The following is a 16,229-nucleotide window of genomic DNA, read 5'->3' on the forward strand; positions in this document are numbered from 1 at the left end:
ATAATGAAAGCAGTGCTGTGCAGTTACCCTCCTGAGTGGGCGCCAAGCGTAAAATAATTTGTTTTCACATTATAATATGTTTAAACAAAACAAACATGAGTATATTCGCTTAACTAAACATACATACATACATACATACATACATACATACATACATACATACATACATGCATGCATACATACATACATACATACATACATACATACATACATACATACATACATACATACATACATACATACATACATACATACATATATACATACATACATACATACATACATACATACATGCATGCATACATACATACATACATGCATGCATGCATGCATGCATGCATGCATACATACATACATACATACATGCACGCACGCACGCACGGGGGGGTTACTCAAACACGTCATGGTTGGCAGGGGGGGGGGGGTTACTCGAAATTTTGGAGTTTCGAAAGCAATTCCTCCGACCCCCCAGGCCGTAAATAATGACGGCTCCCTAAATACAAAACCTTCCAACACTGATGTCAGACGATAGCACACTCGAGTGTACAAGTAGTTACCGTATGTCCAACATAAGTGTTAATTCTGATAATCAGTCCTTAACGATTCCATTTTATCACTATTTCATATCTTGGGATTGCCGAGGGTATAATGACATCTCCCATACATATTGCGTTTAGTATTACAAAGAATTCTTGCCTTCAACGATTATCACTTTGAAACGGTGTGATCGAGTTCTGTCGCTAACAGTCAAGAGCAGGATATGTCAATGCTTCAACTTCGGAGACAGGAAATCACACGAAATTTGACATGAATATAAAAAAATTCTAGAGCACGTCTACTTTATTCTCAAAACTGTCTAAGGATTTTTCATAGTATGTTTCTTTTTCATGTTGATCGTACAAAATTAAATGCACCACGAAGAAACATTGAACTAGAAAGACAGTCGTGTAAGTGCTCTCCAGTACGCTCTCAAGTAAAAATCATCGTATTAACCTGAGGAATACGTATGATTTCGATTTAGTTTTCAGCATGAGATGCAGCACAATGAACAGATCATTTAACATGAATATTGTCATGGTAAGTTCTTTTTTTTCGAGCAATAACAGAACGTAAATCACTCGATGTATAACTGTATTCCTTATACTTATTTGCAAAACGGTTATTCCACCTGACATGTGTTCCATATTTACTTCAATTAAAAGAGTTCTTCGGTGCAAGTGCTGCCAAAATCTAAAATGTCACATCTAATGGACAAAGATTAAAATGTAAAAGGCCGATACTATAATACGCTGTCTTTGATGAATTTTCTCTGCAGCCTTGACATGACAGCATGTTCTATACGTTGTATTCACATAGTTCTCACGCTCATAAATATACAAATTAATCAGTTCTGTAGTTTAATGGTTTTTTAAATATTCATCACCAACTCTTTTCTATCGATAATGGGAAGCGCAAAGCAATCACCTCGCCCCTATGAATAGACTATTAAACATTGATATCGAAAATTGCAAACAACAGAGCAGACTTGAAGTCATAATTAGAAGGAACATTTTCCCAACTTTAATTTTTTCAGTGCAAGGTAACTGTATGGGTTGTACGAACATGGCCCACTAAGTTCAACACACCATCGTTGTCGTAGCGGAAAAGGAGGCCATCGATATCATCAGATTGTCCATTTATTGTATTTCTGCCTCTCGTGGAATGTTGAACGAGGTGGTAAGTTATTTATGACAGAAAAGAACATTCGTCACAATCACAGACTTTCACGAGAACTGCGAACAAAAATAGCATTTTGCTGTTATTAATTTCGCTTTACATCCTCTTTGTCGATGATACTGTGTTTAACGCAAGCCGCTGCAAATCTGTTTCCAAATAGTACTGTGATATCACCGTTCGATCGTTTAATATTTTATCCCTTGAATTTAGTTTTTACGACTGACAATAACTCTGACCGACATGTTGTTGAGTGACCGTAATCAACCCTACACGTGATACATGGTGAGAATGCTCTTCCCTTGTTGATTTACCGGACTTTGAAAGTAACCGTTGATCCTCTTTCATTGAATATTTTGACAACTGCTTCAGTCATTAGCATTGACCGGACGCTATGTTGACAGATGTACTGATGGGAGCGACCTTCACATCTGCCGACTGTCTTTAGTTAATTATAGATACATACCTTCAGTTATGACAATATGCAGATTTACAGACGATTTAAGTTGTACACTTTCTAGACAGAGAGACACTTCATTTCTTGACGGATTCCTGTACAGAGATGTAGACGCTCTGAGACTCTGATGTACTGACTTCAGTGAGAAGCCCAGTCTGTTTGACTGTGGTGGACCACGTCTTTGTAGACAACCTTTCTAGATATTGTAATCATGTACAAGTATCGTGAGTAAACTAAGTGAACACGACCACTCTACCACTCGACCAAGCCACGTTACAGTACCGTTACCAGGGACAATACTCGTACAATTTTTTACAAAATGAGAACTTCGCCGAGTTTTCTGAATGTGACATGTTATTTTAATTTTCACGTTACAATGTTTAAATCAACTTTAAATGGCTATCGCATTTACATATCTACTTTACTGAGGGAATTACATACTGTTAGTTCAAAAAATATATTTTCTAATGCTTTTATTAAGATTGCGTCGATATTGATAGGAGCTAGCTATTAATAATCGCAAAGTGAACGATAATTCCACTTCAGCTTCGTAAGATATAACGTCCATGAAACCTCTCAGTTTGGTCATATCTATGTCTCAGGTTAGTATGTTAAGTCGTTCATTGGCAGGCAATATTAATATGATTAGCATGATGATAATATTTATTATGACATATCCTACAAAATTTCTTTCGAAGGCTACCTAAGCCAGCGACCTAAATATGTCCAACCACTTCGTTAGAATACATCACCTAAGAAAGGTTGTTTCAATCGAGGACATTAACCTTCTAATATTTCCGTGCAATCCTGCAGAACAGTCGACTTCTGTGATGGAAACGCCCAGAAGAGGCCGCAGCGTCATGAGTGAAAAGCTACTGAGAGCATGCTTTATTTTTCCCCTACTTGTTGCTGCATGTGAAACAGGTAATTGATTAATTAAGCCATTCCCTACGCTACAAGCGGGTTTGCACAACCAGGCACAACATCCATCACAAGCCGCCGATATGGAAAGAATCGTACCAAAACTGAGAGTTCACCCGATTGTGAAGGGGTATTGTATCAAAATTTCGACCTCTTGCTTTGAAAGGTAACTTTGAAGCAAAGCAAAGGAAGAGAAGAGTAAGATATTGAGCAACTATCGACGAACGGAAATTTTAAGCGCCGAGAACCGACCATTTTTAAAGGAAGAATTATAAACTTGCGTACTCGGCTCTGACGGCGAAAGCGATGCGGACGGCAAGACGTTTAACCTTGATATTTGGTAGCGCAATATGGTCTGTTATTTTGAACATATTCATGTATAGTGCGCAAGTTGGTCTTAAAATCTACCTGCACCAAGGTACATATGCAGAGTGCGTTGGGCATGTCTATATTTTGAGCCCTGTTGGCCTGTATATAATAGTTTTATCGAAATCAAAAGTTACTAAAATGAAAATAATTTGGATACAGTTTCGCCCCAATCGGTCATAAATCAAAGCAGGCAGTTATGTTCTTCCGGGGACTGTGAAGTAGACAAACAGTAAAATTTTACGTTTGCCTTTCTACTTTTCTAAATTAAACTAGAATAGAGGCGAGACGACTATTTCTCAAACGCGAGAAGATGTCCTAATAAAATTAATAGCGCACGACAAACGTTTTCATAAGTTGACAAATCCATCTGAAATAAGTAAAGGTATACTGTCACCTGTTCCAATTTTGCCAGTTACCATGGAAAGAGAAAATCTAACCAATTACAGATTTAAAGCGGGTGGCCGCTTTATAAAAACAGCGCCCTCGCATGGGCAATTTAATACCAAGGAACGCCCCTTTGACCATATATTGGCATATTTAGATCACATGCGACTGTATACCTTTAAAGTCGATAGGTAATAATAATTTTGACAAAGATATCTTTCGGAGGAAAACAAAATTCACACATCGTCTATTCTGTAATAATCCAATGAATGCTCTTATCGTTTTCTCAATTAATCAAATAATGGGAATCTGTGGTTGCGTGAACATGGTTAAAATTATTCATTAACTATATCTCATGAAACAGCTACATGCCCACCTAACTGGAAGCTCTTCGGAATTTCCTGCTATTATTTCGGAACAAATCGTGTAAAGTGGACCGAGGCTATGGCTTATTGCCAAGAACATGGTGGCAACCTTGCAAAAGATTTAAGGGAAGTCCATGGTTTTCTTACAGCTGAAACAGAAAAGCTTAACACAAGTGCTTGTGTGCCTTTGTTTACTTGCAATCCATTCATCGGTTTGGTGTACAGGGTGAGTACGTTTTACAACGTTAAGTAGATAAGTTAGTGCGGTTAAAAGATTGAGGTACAATGAGTGACGTTCAGTTTGTCGCTGTATATATATATATATATATATATATATATATATATATATATATATATATATATATATATATATAATGTATGTATATATATATACACATATTATATATATATATATATATATATATATATATATATATATATATATATATATATATATATATTTAAAAACTATCTGCTGTTGATTGACCAATCAGAGTGCTCAATTCAGGGTGTTTTATTTACTCATAAAGCCTTGGTCACCAAATTCCAGAAACGAATGACAGCGCCGTAGGAAAGTACTGTCCCATCAAAAGTGAACATGTCATATTCTGTAGACATCTGGTACATTTTAATATTCAAATTTGGTAACACAGCGGAAACCAGCTGCAACACAAAATCTGCTGTGCCCTAGGGCATTTATATAATGTGCCCAAGGGCATCTATAGGATGTTCCATTACATTGGAAGGCTATTTCACAAATAAAAGTTTTAATTCATATCCTAAACATGTTACATTGACAAAGGGGACGGTTGACGTAAACACATTGAAAACGAAAATATATCAGTTAGGGACGATAGTTTTTAAGTCGGATAAAACCCTCGTACTCGGGCTCTTCTGGTATATAAAGTCCAGCCCTACGACAAAATGTCTCGGCCTGCGGCCTCGACATTTTATCGTTGGGTTGGACTTTATATACCAGAAGAGCCCTCGTACTCGGGCTTTATCCTATACATATATTATGTATCCATTGACCTGTTAAAATACACATTTCATAAAAAATTAACTCCCTTCTATAATTCCAATTGAATTAGCCTGGTGAAGGTTACCAATGGTCAGACGGAACAGTCCTTGACAAAACATTTATGCCATGGAGCCCAAATGAAGGCAAAGGGGGTGATTCTGTGAGGATCACCGTGCTTACATTGACAGACATCGAGTGGAACGACTTTCGTTTATCATTGGACCCTAAAAGATGGTACATCTGTGAAAAAATTGGTAGAATATATATATATATATATCTACCTCTTCAACAGCTATTAAAGTAAATTCTAAGTGCCTTCTTGGCATCTCCACAACCAATTAGGAGATAAGTTTTTACTGATGTTGTTAATAAAACCAGGGGAAAATATATGTGTCCTACTTTTGTTTGTTACTAAACACAACGAAATATAGCTTCAATATTTTTAGTTTTATTTTTTCATTTCCATAGCTATAAAATTGTGCGTTTAATTAATGTAACTTTCAGCAGTTTTATTTTTGCTAAGTACGTGCTCATCTTTTGTTTATAATAATTATAATGACTTAAAATCGAGTGTTGTGTATAATTTACCTGGCATTACAAAAATGTAACGAAATCTGCAATAAATAAATAACAATATTCTGTACATCAATATTAATTGTTGATTTAGAAGAAGTATTCAAATGAGAGAAAACACTGCAAAGACAGCATGCCATACACAGTCACTTAATTGATACAAAATCTCAAACTGTCTGTAAAGGACAAGCATCCGTGTAGATTTTTTCAGCTTTCATCGTTCTTTGACTAAATACTTGCAATCTTGTTGTGTTTATTGTTTAAGCTTCTGCAATGCGTCCAATATTTTACAACATTACTCAAGTACTCAATGAACAGGAGATAAACAAGACCAAGGTAAGTGCAGGGGCAATTTTTATGGCAGATAGGAGTTGTCACGCTTGACTGATATAGTTTTCTGAGAAGTCAATACCAACTGTCCACTGAATCGTACTAATAATATAAACATACATATCTCTCGGTGTATTTCAATTTACAGGTATAAAGATTATAAGAGTGTCGCTATTCGGAATACATATGGTATGTCAATAGTTAGGGGAATGCAAATTAGAGCTTTTGTTGACACCAAAACGTTGCTCTAAAAAGGAATTTCGAATCGTTCAGAATGTAACGTTCACTGAGTCACTGCTCCAAACTATGCTGATTAAGGTGAAGTACTACGAATTACGTCAAAATTAAGTTGTGGTGTCATTTTCTTGAAACTTTGCACAAATATTCTTGGAAGTTGTGCAAGTGCAAAAATAAAATAAAAAATGGGGGTCACCACGCTCGTTTCCATGGAAACGGACGTTGAAATGGCGTCGTTAGAAGTAAATAAAAATGATATAGGCCCTTAAACTAAAGAAAGCAATTATAAAAAGCTTAGCAAATGAGTTAATTTTAATAAATACCAAGACTTAAGATCCACATCCATCGAATGTATAGTTTTCATGATGTTTGTAAAGAAATTTTTACATAAGTATCGATTACAAAATGACGATATCGAAATTATATCACTACATAATTTTCGAACTTTCTTCCTGTCGCTTTGAATGGTGTCATTTTGACCAACTTGGCGAATAAAATCCTGACATAATACCATTTAGTTTACACTTTTAATAAAAGGGTGTCACCACGCTACTTTTTACAATATCTCCAGGTGAATGGGTAATATGCGCCATGTAAATGGGAGAGAAATGTTAATTTTGCGCTCATATTGAATAAAAACCAGCTTCCTAGGGGGTCAAAATATGACAAGGTTATAGGTCACATGTATTTCTAAGAGACTGGGTCAAAAAATTAGGTAAAAGCGCAATTTCAACAATGACAGGTGATGTTAAATACATGCGCTACAAAGTAACCCATTTGCGACAGGCTGGAGTTAAATCTGCGCAGAAACGTTCTAAAGCGTGTGCGCGTCCGAATTCGTCGCCTTTTACCTTAAGGACCATCTTAGTTATATTTATTCAATATAATGCACAAAAAACACACTTTATGGATTCTGGTATTTTAAGTGAAAGTGATCTCCATTATGTTAATGCTATCATCAAGGAATTGGAACTACATCAGCGTTCTGGTATTGTCTGAAATCTAGCTGTGTTGCCTTTGTGAAAGAAATTCTTGTTCATGTATGAAGGAAAAGATGTCCAATTAAGGGGAAAATGCGCGTACTTAAATCTCCAGGGCGTCTACTGCCTACCCCTTGTCAAACTGCGTTTGTGCACCTTAAAACACAGGAAAACAAGACTAAAACATGTAGCACGTTTATTTTTCAATGAAACTGATATTGAAATTTGATATAAATGGGTAGTTTAATAAAACTTTGCAAAAATTAACGTCATTGATCTCCAGCCCACAACGCAAAAAAAGAAAAACTGTTGTTTGCCTTTCTGTACGTCTTTCTGTATTTCTCTCTGTATCTCTGCATTTCTTTCGCCCATCTGACAGACTGTCTGTCAGGTGGTCTGGGTTTTTTTTACTGTCTGTCTGTCTACGGTCTCTTTGTATGTATGTATGTATGTATGTATGTATGTATGTATGTATGTATGTATGTATGTATGTATGTATGTATGTATGTATGTATGTATGTATGTATGTATGTATGTATGTATGTATGTATGTATGTATGTATGTATGTATGTATGTATGTATGTATGTATGTATGTATGTATGTATGTATGTATGTATGTATGTATGTATGTATGAATGAAGTCGGAAAAATGGACACCTGCCGTCAGGTACATTAATCTCTTTATTTGGCTTTGATAAATAATTTCGGTTCCTACTTCAGTTTCTCGATATCATAGACGAAGTGATCCACACTGCATCAAATCTCATGAACAGCTCAGTTGATAGTACGACACTCGTTCCAGGTATGTATTTTCTTTATGATTTACGAAATAAAACCTCGTCAATACTTAATGTTTATGATAGAATAATCGTGTCACCATTGGGAGTCGACGTCCACCATAAATGACTGACCAAAAGTTCATCAGGGAGTTTGTATATCTTTGAAATCTGATAGGATTTTTTATTATCTGTCGCACCTTTAATGCTTAGGGGATATTATTGTGATATTTCTTCAGATGTACTGGCAGTGGTCGAAAAACTCGTTAATATCTGTAAGATCGTCGATCAAACAGAGGAAAGGTTTACACTCAATGAAACTTTGCCGGTAGTGGACGCCATTTTGAAGCTCTCGTATTCGCTGGGAATGTTCGCACTACAGACAACGGAGCCAGGAAGTGGACCAATCACGATAAACTCAACCTCCATTGTTTTGCGTGTAGAGAGGGATATAGCAAGAAATCTCTGCAACTCTACAATAAGGCTAGGCGAACAGAGTGGTTTTGAAATTCCTGCTGCTGATAATTTGTCACTCAATTCAACCTCAAATGAATATTACAACTTGATCGTAAGTAAAGTCTGCTAGTTGATACAATATTCATCGTAGACCAGTGTGTTCGTATTCTTTCTCTGCATAATACATTCACGCGTATTCCATTTTTTCTGACAGATAGAATGTTTCCTCTGATTCCAAATTTCTCATCAGTAATACGCGGTTCTGGTTTTACATAGTAACTAGACGTTTATTACCTACTACTGGCGTAATTTCCATTTCACATCAGTATATATCTTCCTCGTATTTAGGGGTGAGATGCAAAGCAATGAGGTTTAGTGCCTTACCTGTCCACTTGTTGTAAAACTTTTCCATATTGTAATTTCATCTAAGCAATACCGACTCAGAAAGTATCCTTGTCTTTAATATTTTTTTAAAATTTGAACACCAGTATTTAATATACATAATCATTTATCATTTCTTCTCTGGATTTGTAGGCCTTCAAGTTTAAAAATAATATCACACGAGCAGCAATCGAACAAGCTGGCTTAACACAGGATATTTTGACGCTCAGTATATTTGATGACTTTGGCAAAAACGTAAAAGGTATGGTTTTCAGAGAAAGTCAAGGAAATTGTGATGATGACTTTTTATCAATATTGTAAAAAATAATCTCGTTATTGGTCACAGGTATACGTCTTATGACACCAAGTAATGTCTACAGAAAGTGAGACAGACTGTCTTTGCATTGCATTATATTCCAAACATGATTCTATCAATACGAGGAGTGTTTTAGTCTGAAACAATGCATAACAATGACTGTAGCTTATATCTGTTTTCATTATAAAGTAATGAACATGGAGGAATACCTACGAGTGTGGCTGTCTAGGCAGTCAGGCCTACCAGACAACAAAACCACCCTCTCCGGAGAATACGACACTCAAGAAAATGTAACCTACTATTCTTGGGAAATCAAGGTAGGTGACTAAATTTTATCCACGTATGCTTATATTGGCTATGTTCATTGGACTTAATGAGTTCATTTCATACGGGTTTTCATAGAGAATGAATATTAGAGTTTGTTTTATTGCACTAACATTGTGACCACTGGCGGATTTTGAACATATTTGATAGCACTCTAGCAGCCGTCTCCTTTCGAAACTGTGCGTGACTTTGATGCAAATATATTTTTTTTTATTTTAAATATCTTTATTCAGGGTATCTCAATAAGCCTCGCAAACTAGTTGATCAGCTTCTTTCCATTGAGGCCCTCACTCAGTATAAAAAAACCCAGCAACACTCAATAAATATACATAGAATCACAAGGACAATAAATTACAGAACTGTGACAAAAATCACATACTATACAGTAACTATACATAATGATCTTTATACAGTGATTTGAAGTGATTAAAAGTATTTGCCTGCTTTACGTGATCAGGTAATGAATTCCATAGCTTTCCACCTCTATGAGTAAACTTACGTGTTGCATAATTATTATGAGCTGGTTTAATGTAAACAGTGCTAGCATAACTGAAACGTGTATTGTATTTATGTGTATTAGAGACTCGTGTGAAGCATTCTAACAAATAGTGTGGAGCTATACCATGGTAACATTTAAACATCAATGAGCAAATATGAAAATTCTGTCTTTCTAGTAGCGAATACCAGTTTAAAGTTTGCCTTACTTGACATGACGGGGTGTAAGGGTGGCAATTTAGTATTAATTTACCAGCTCTATTATGTAATATTTGGAGTTTAGACAGTAACTTACTAGTACAGTTTGACCAAACGACATCCCCATAATCAAAAATTGGCAAAACCATAGATGTAACTAACATTTTGGCAGTTTTCTGCGGTAAAGCAGATCTGATTCTACGAATTATACCAAGCCTCTGTGAAATTTTTGCACTTATTTTGGCAATATGTGAGTCCCAGGTGAGAATATGAACTTCAACGTACCCACTAAGTCCGTTCAAAGTTAACATTATTGAATGAAGAACATTTAGAGTGTGAAAGGATTTGGTACAAAACATTGTGACAACATTGTGCTCAGTATTGTTTATAAGCCTTTTCCGTTATAAATGATTTCCCCATACTTATTAAATACCGTCTTCTACCAATCAGGACGTACATCTGAATGATGCAATGCAAATTGAATTGCGTTCGACAGAGGATACCATGAAGAATGCAACTGTACGCCTGTACCGGCTTCCCCGTCCTACATCTCTAGAAGACTATGACTTTGCGACTTCATTGTCTACAGTTGGAAATGTTGGTCATATCTTTATTCCCGGAAGTACTGTGACACGCACACAATACTATGTCCTACTTATTTTTTCACATGGTATGCTGATATTATACATGTTATTTATTTGTTCATTTTTTCTGTTTATCGTATCATAAATGTAATTTGTTTTTTTAAACATGCCATATATTTCACAGCTTGAGGACGAGATTGCCTTGTAGAACAACCCTCAGTTACAAACCGGAAGTTGACAAAACGCCATTTTGAATTGTCGTTACCACTTTTCACGTATCATTCTCTATGCATATTGGTTGAGAGAAGTAGCCAGTTGTTTGGAAAATTAACATTGTATCTCAAAATACTAAAATTAGGATTCGTTTTGCGGTGGGAAAGTTTACTAATTTATTGATTAATCCATTTATTTATTTATTTATTATTTTGGTAGATATTTCAAAACATATGAATTTCACAATCAGCGTTACTCGACACACTTGCCTCTCTCTGGACTTCAGCAGCATTGAATGGCAGCGCCGAGAATGTGAGGTAGATCCTTATCTGTACACTTGTCTTTGAAGTTTCATTTTACCACTAAATTTATTACGTCCCTCTCATTTGAAGCTTTGTGAAAAAATCTTTTGAAGGCGATATAAAAACGATACCTGTCATAGCTATTCATGTACGTATAACTGCTTCAACAATATCTTCGGAAATATCGGTAGATTTTTTTCGTAAATGACAAAATAGGTTATCTGTGGTGTAATCTGATTAAAATCAGATTTACAGTACGGCGACGTCTACTTACGCGTACGCGGTTTTCTCTTGCTGTCGACAGCAACCCGCGTACGCGTAAGTAGACGTCGCCGTACTCTACATCTGATTTTAATCAGATTGTCTGTGGTGTTAACAATTAATGCAATGCTGGTCAAATTTTATGAATCGGCCTCACAGAATTTAGGGACAATTATCATTTTTAAGGTGCTGATATAGTGCCCCTACAATTCTCGTTTAAAATGTCTAATATCTAAGATACCCAAAGGTTGTAGTGGCATTTAACTGGAGTCACTGTCGAGCAAGGATCATTTGTGTGTAATTGTTTTGTCATGCGAGTTTTTCATTGACTAGTTGGTCTTAAAATCAGATGATTAATTAAATGACTGGTCAATGAACGGATCGGCTGATCGTCAATGCAGATCTATTAACTGCGATTTTCAGTAAAGAGTACTATGAAAATGAAAATGAAGATATCCAACTTTATGTGTTTTACACGTGTGCTTGCACCCAATATCCCAAGATTAAAACGTCGCTCAATTTACTTGGGCAATATGATAACACGATGATTATTTTTCCCTAATCGTTTCAAACATATTTATCATTTCTGTGAAAGGATAAAGAACTGTTTCGTAAATTAATTTTCAAAGTTTTGTCTTCCAGGTTTCACCGATGTCAAACATAAACTCAACTCTCTGTCTTTGTGACTACCTGTAACTGCTGGGAGCGGTATACGATGGAAATGCTGTCAATCTTGATAAAGTGGTCATTTCAATTCTGCTTGGTTTAGTCGAAAGCGACGATTATGCAGTTGCATTACTACTATTGGATATCATCTTTTATACTTAAATCATGACAAAAGTATTCGAGTTATGAAAGGCGTGTCGCCATAACTTGTGGAACTTGACACTAAAACTGATGACAAGGTCTAAGATAAGAAAATTTGGTTTTGTTAACTTTGACACACTGGCGTTATTGGTAAAATCGATTAATTCTGGTCGAAAGTTACCAGCCTACCGATCTGCATAAACACATCTACAAGTCTATTTTAAAATTTAGCTTGCGTATTTTCATAAAGCACATTTCACATGGATATGTCATTCATCTCTGTGTAGGATAATTGTTACTAGATTATTTACATTTTACATAAAGAGTCGATATTTTTTGCAAATATTTATGAAGTAGTGTGTTGGCTTATCTGATATAGCCGTAAATGTATTTTATCATTCTTCAATAAAACATGATCTCACTTTTAAATCATAAGTATTTTTCAATGTGTAGTAAAAAGACGTGAAAAATATGCATCAAGTGAGACTAATAGTGTAATAAGATTGATGCAAATAGCCTCATAATAAACACAATTAACATCAAATACGTATTTTCGTGCGTTTTGGATGCGAACATGTTTGTCAGTCGTAAGTAACAGAATAACATTCTAACTGGATATTCAAAAAGAGAAATTACATTGAAGGACTACATCAATGGATAAGTTTTAACATGTTGATAATTATTTGTATTATTAGTATTTTCACTGTCCCATTATTACATGAAATATACGCATAAATGCATTCAGACATGTTTTGATATATTTAGGGAAAACGATTGCATCAAACTATGGTTAGCAAAATTTGAATAATTTGCCAAAGAAGAACATAGCATAAGGCTAGGAATTCTCAACCGGACGACAATGAGAATGTCATCTCGTGTAAATCTTCAGTGTTTCAACATCGAAGAAACGGAAATTCGTATCTATCAGACCTTAGATCTGCCAACGCAACCCAGCAGGAATGGAGAGAACAAAGCCGGTCGGCCATTTAAATGACACGATATATCCGTGATAAATCGTACAATGTCTTTAGCATGGAAAAATCCAGGCAAAACCCTGCCTGTGGTCATAAAAAATGATTAAATTGTGAAATTTTACGCTTTCTTTGCTATTTATCCATACGATATTGTGTATTTGCCTCGGAGTGATAATTTTAACTTGACTGTTACTTGTTTCTCTTCCCTAATGTATGTGTACTGGGGACAAACAAAGGTTGTTTGCGTTCATTTAAGAATAACTTTCTTTTATTCAAGATTTGAACCAAATGAAACTGACTGTATGTACTAGGGACACATTATATTCCAATTTACACAATTACTTGTATATATATATATATATATATATATATATATATATATATATATATATATATATATATATATATATATATATATATATATCGGAGTGTCTATTGACAGACGCCTGTCACTAGACAAAAGTTGGCTATTGACGCGCGGTACGTTCTTCGCCATAATTTACCACATTTTAGTGAAATAAATTGCTCTTCTTCCACGTAAATGAAGAACACATTGTTCTGCCATGTAGTAATTACAAAATAAGTTCTAATACGTCGGAAAATCAATATTTTGCCATGCTAGCGAAAGCCGTCACGCACGGTACGTCGTACGCGTTCACCGTGTCACTCTAGCATAACCACGGTCCTGCATACACGATTGGTAATACCGCGATTGCCGATTGGTGATACTTATTTGGTACAATGCCACCCTTTAGTGATGATGAAGTCCGGTTTACATTGTAAAAGTCGGAAAATCTTAGAAGTTCACGTCAGAGAACTGTCATGACAGACATCTTGATTTCCGATGCCCGCGACATTGACCGTACAGCTTAAACAGCTTTGATCGCTTTCAACATAGCTCTGCATGTCTGCATTGAGAAACGACTATTACGATGGTAATATAATTAATATAATATAAGTATTATATAGAAATAATAATGCGAATAATAATAGGTTCAATTTCAGTGAAAATTTCACCATAAGGGTATTTTGGGTCGAAAAGACCAAATATGATATCGATTTCACTGCCCCATGTTTCCATGGTAACCATTTTAGGGGTTGAAAATTTCAGTTTTTCTAATATTCCATGAAAAGTTACTTTGATTGATATGAAAATTATCTAGTGGGGGAGTTCGGGTCAGAGAACACAAAAACCAGACTTATTTTAATGTTTCGAGTTGCCATGGTAACTATTTTGGGATTGAAAATGTTACTTTTTCCCTAATTCCTATTAAAGAACAATTGATTGATGTAAAAATTTGATCATAAGGGTTTGTCTGGTTAGCACACCAAAAAATATCTCACTCATTGTAGTGTGAGATGTTTCAGGAGTAAAAATTACCATTTTTTAAAGATTCCATCTAAAATCCAGGAATCAATAGAATTTGTAATATCAAAGGGATATTTTGGGTTAGAAAGACCAAATATCCAGTGTAAAAATCCAGTAATCAACAGAAATATTATACCAAAGGGTTATTTTGGGTTAGAAAGACAAAATATGATATCCATTTTTACTGCCCTGTTTCCATAGTAACCTATTTGCATTTTAAAATTTCAATTTTTTTCCAAATTCCATTAAAAGTAATCCCAGTTACTATGCAAATGCTCTCCTAAGTGTATTTATCACAGCATGAACTCCATGTTAATTTTTTTTATGTTGCCTTGGTAAAAAATTTTGGTAACCACAGTTTTTTTTATTTCAAACCATACACCCTCGAGAGGGTCTATGCTAAAACATAATTCACTGTTTTTTATTCATTTTATGGATGTCTAAGTAACAACTTAGAAATTTTTTCTATAATGAAAATAATTGTAATTTCTTTGCCTTCATTCTGGGATGAATAGTAAACATAATATATATTGGGGCCATTCTGGTCAAAATTATGTTTTCCGTTAATTTTAGTGTGTTAGAATTAATTTTATATAGACCAGAAATAATTTTTGAAGTATTTTTAATTTTGTTTCATGCAGTCATCCCAAATAAGTGTTATATAGTACAGTACTAACTCATTATGCATCGAATTATGTTTATGCCTTCAAATTAATTTTATGTGCTAAAATTAATTCTACTAGTATCTCAAATTAATTAATTTTAATTTATAATATTAATAATTAATTAATAATTAAGTTTTTTCGTTAACCAGAGAAGAAAAGGCTACTTTACAAGATTCTGCCTATGAAGTGAATTTTCTTGTCTTTTGATGTGTATACTTGCACACCTTTAATACCCAAGGAAACAGGTATAATGGACGACAGTGGGACTCAAAAGTTTTGTGACCTATTAACAACCCGTTTAACCTTCAGAGTTGTATGCAAATTTTAAAAGTCGCCATGACGACCTGACAACAACATGGCCTTTTCAGCACTAAGAATAGTGTAGCAGGGCTAAAAATAAACCATGGCCCTTTTGTCGGGAGGAGGCATAATTTCTGTGTCATGGTGATTGATACATTATTATCAAAATGCGACGAGAATGCGTTTTTATTGGCCATCGTTACCTGTGTCTGTCATTCAAGTATGCCAGTTCAGATATTGAAACTTTGTTGCATAGTTCCACCGCACGGCCGGTTGTCTTTGTAATTTCCAGAACAAAGTCATATTATGGCAAATTTCTGTGCCCAGCTGGGTTTGACTGCATGCATTTATCTAGCTCGTCCCAAAGTGACGGACGCATCTTTCAACCTTTCAGCTTGGTGAAAAATGCATTTATTGATTCGCCAAAGGCCTGTGGATTCGCATATTTTTGCACAA

The 16,229-nt window shown here is 35.2% G+C and overlaps 1 protein-coding gene across 1 annotated transcript; it reads left to right on the forward strand.

Annotated features, from left to right (window-relative positions):
- Nucleotides 1-1,513: 1,513 nt before the first annotated feature.
- LOC139146918 (uncharacterized) lies at nt 1,514-13,730 on the forward strand. The gene is made up of 12 exons (XM_070717790.1): nt 1,514-1,716; nt 2,984-3,094; nt 4,209-4,435; nt 5,301-5,484; nt 6,069-6,139; nt 8,073-8,154; nt 8,368-8,696; nt 9,119-9,227; nt 9,471-9,598; nt 10,749-10,968; nt 11,315-11,412; nt 12,301-13,730. Exons 2-12 carry the CDS (start codon nt 3,001-3,003, stop codon nt 12,352-12,354), a joined length of 1,596 nt encoding a protein of 531 aa, XP_070573891.1. The 5' UTR covers nt 1,514-1,716; nt 2,984-3,000; the 3' UTR covers nt 12,355-13,730.
- The last annotated feature ends 2,499 nt before the right edge of the window (nt 13,731-16,229 follow it).

The sequence above is a fragment of the Ptychodera flava genome, chromosome 2 (genome assembly GCF_041260155.1).
Source record: "Ptychodera flava strain L36383 chromosome 2, AS_Pfla_20210202, whole genome shotgun sequence".
Taxonomy (NCBI): Eukaryota; Metazoa; Hemichordata; class Enteropneusta; family Ptychoderidae; genus Ptychodera; species Ptychodera flava.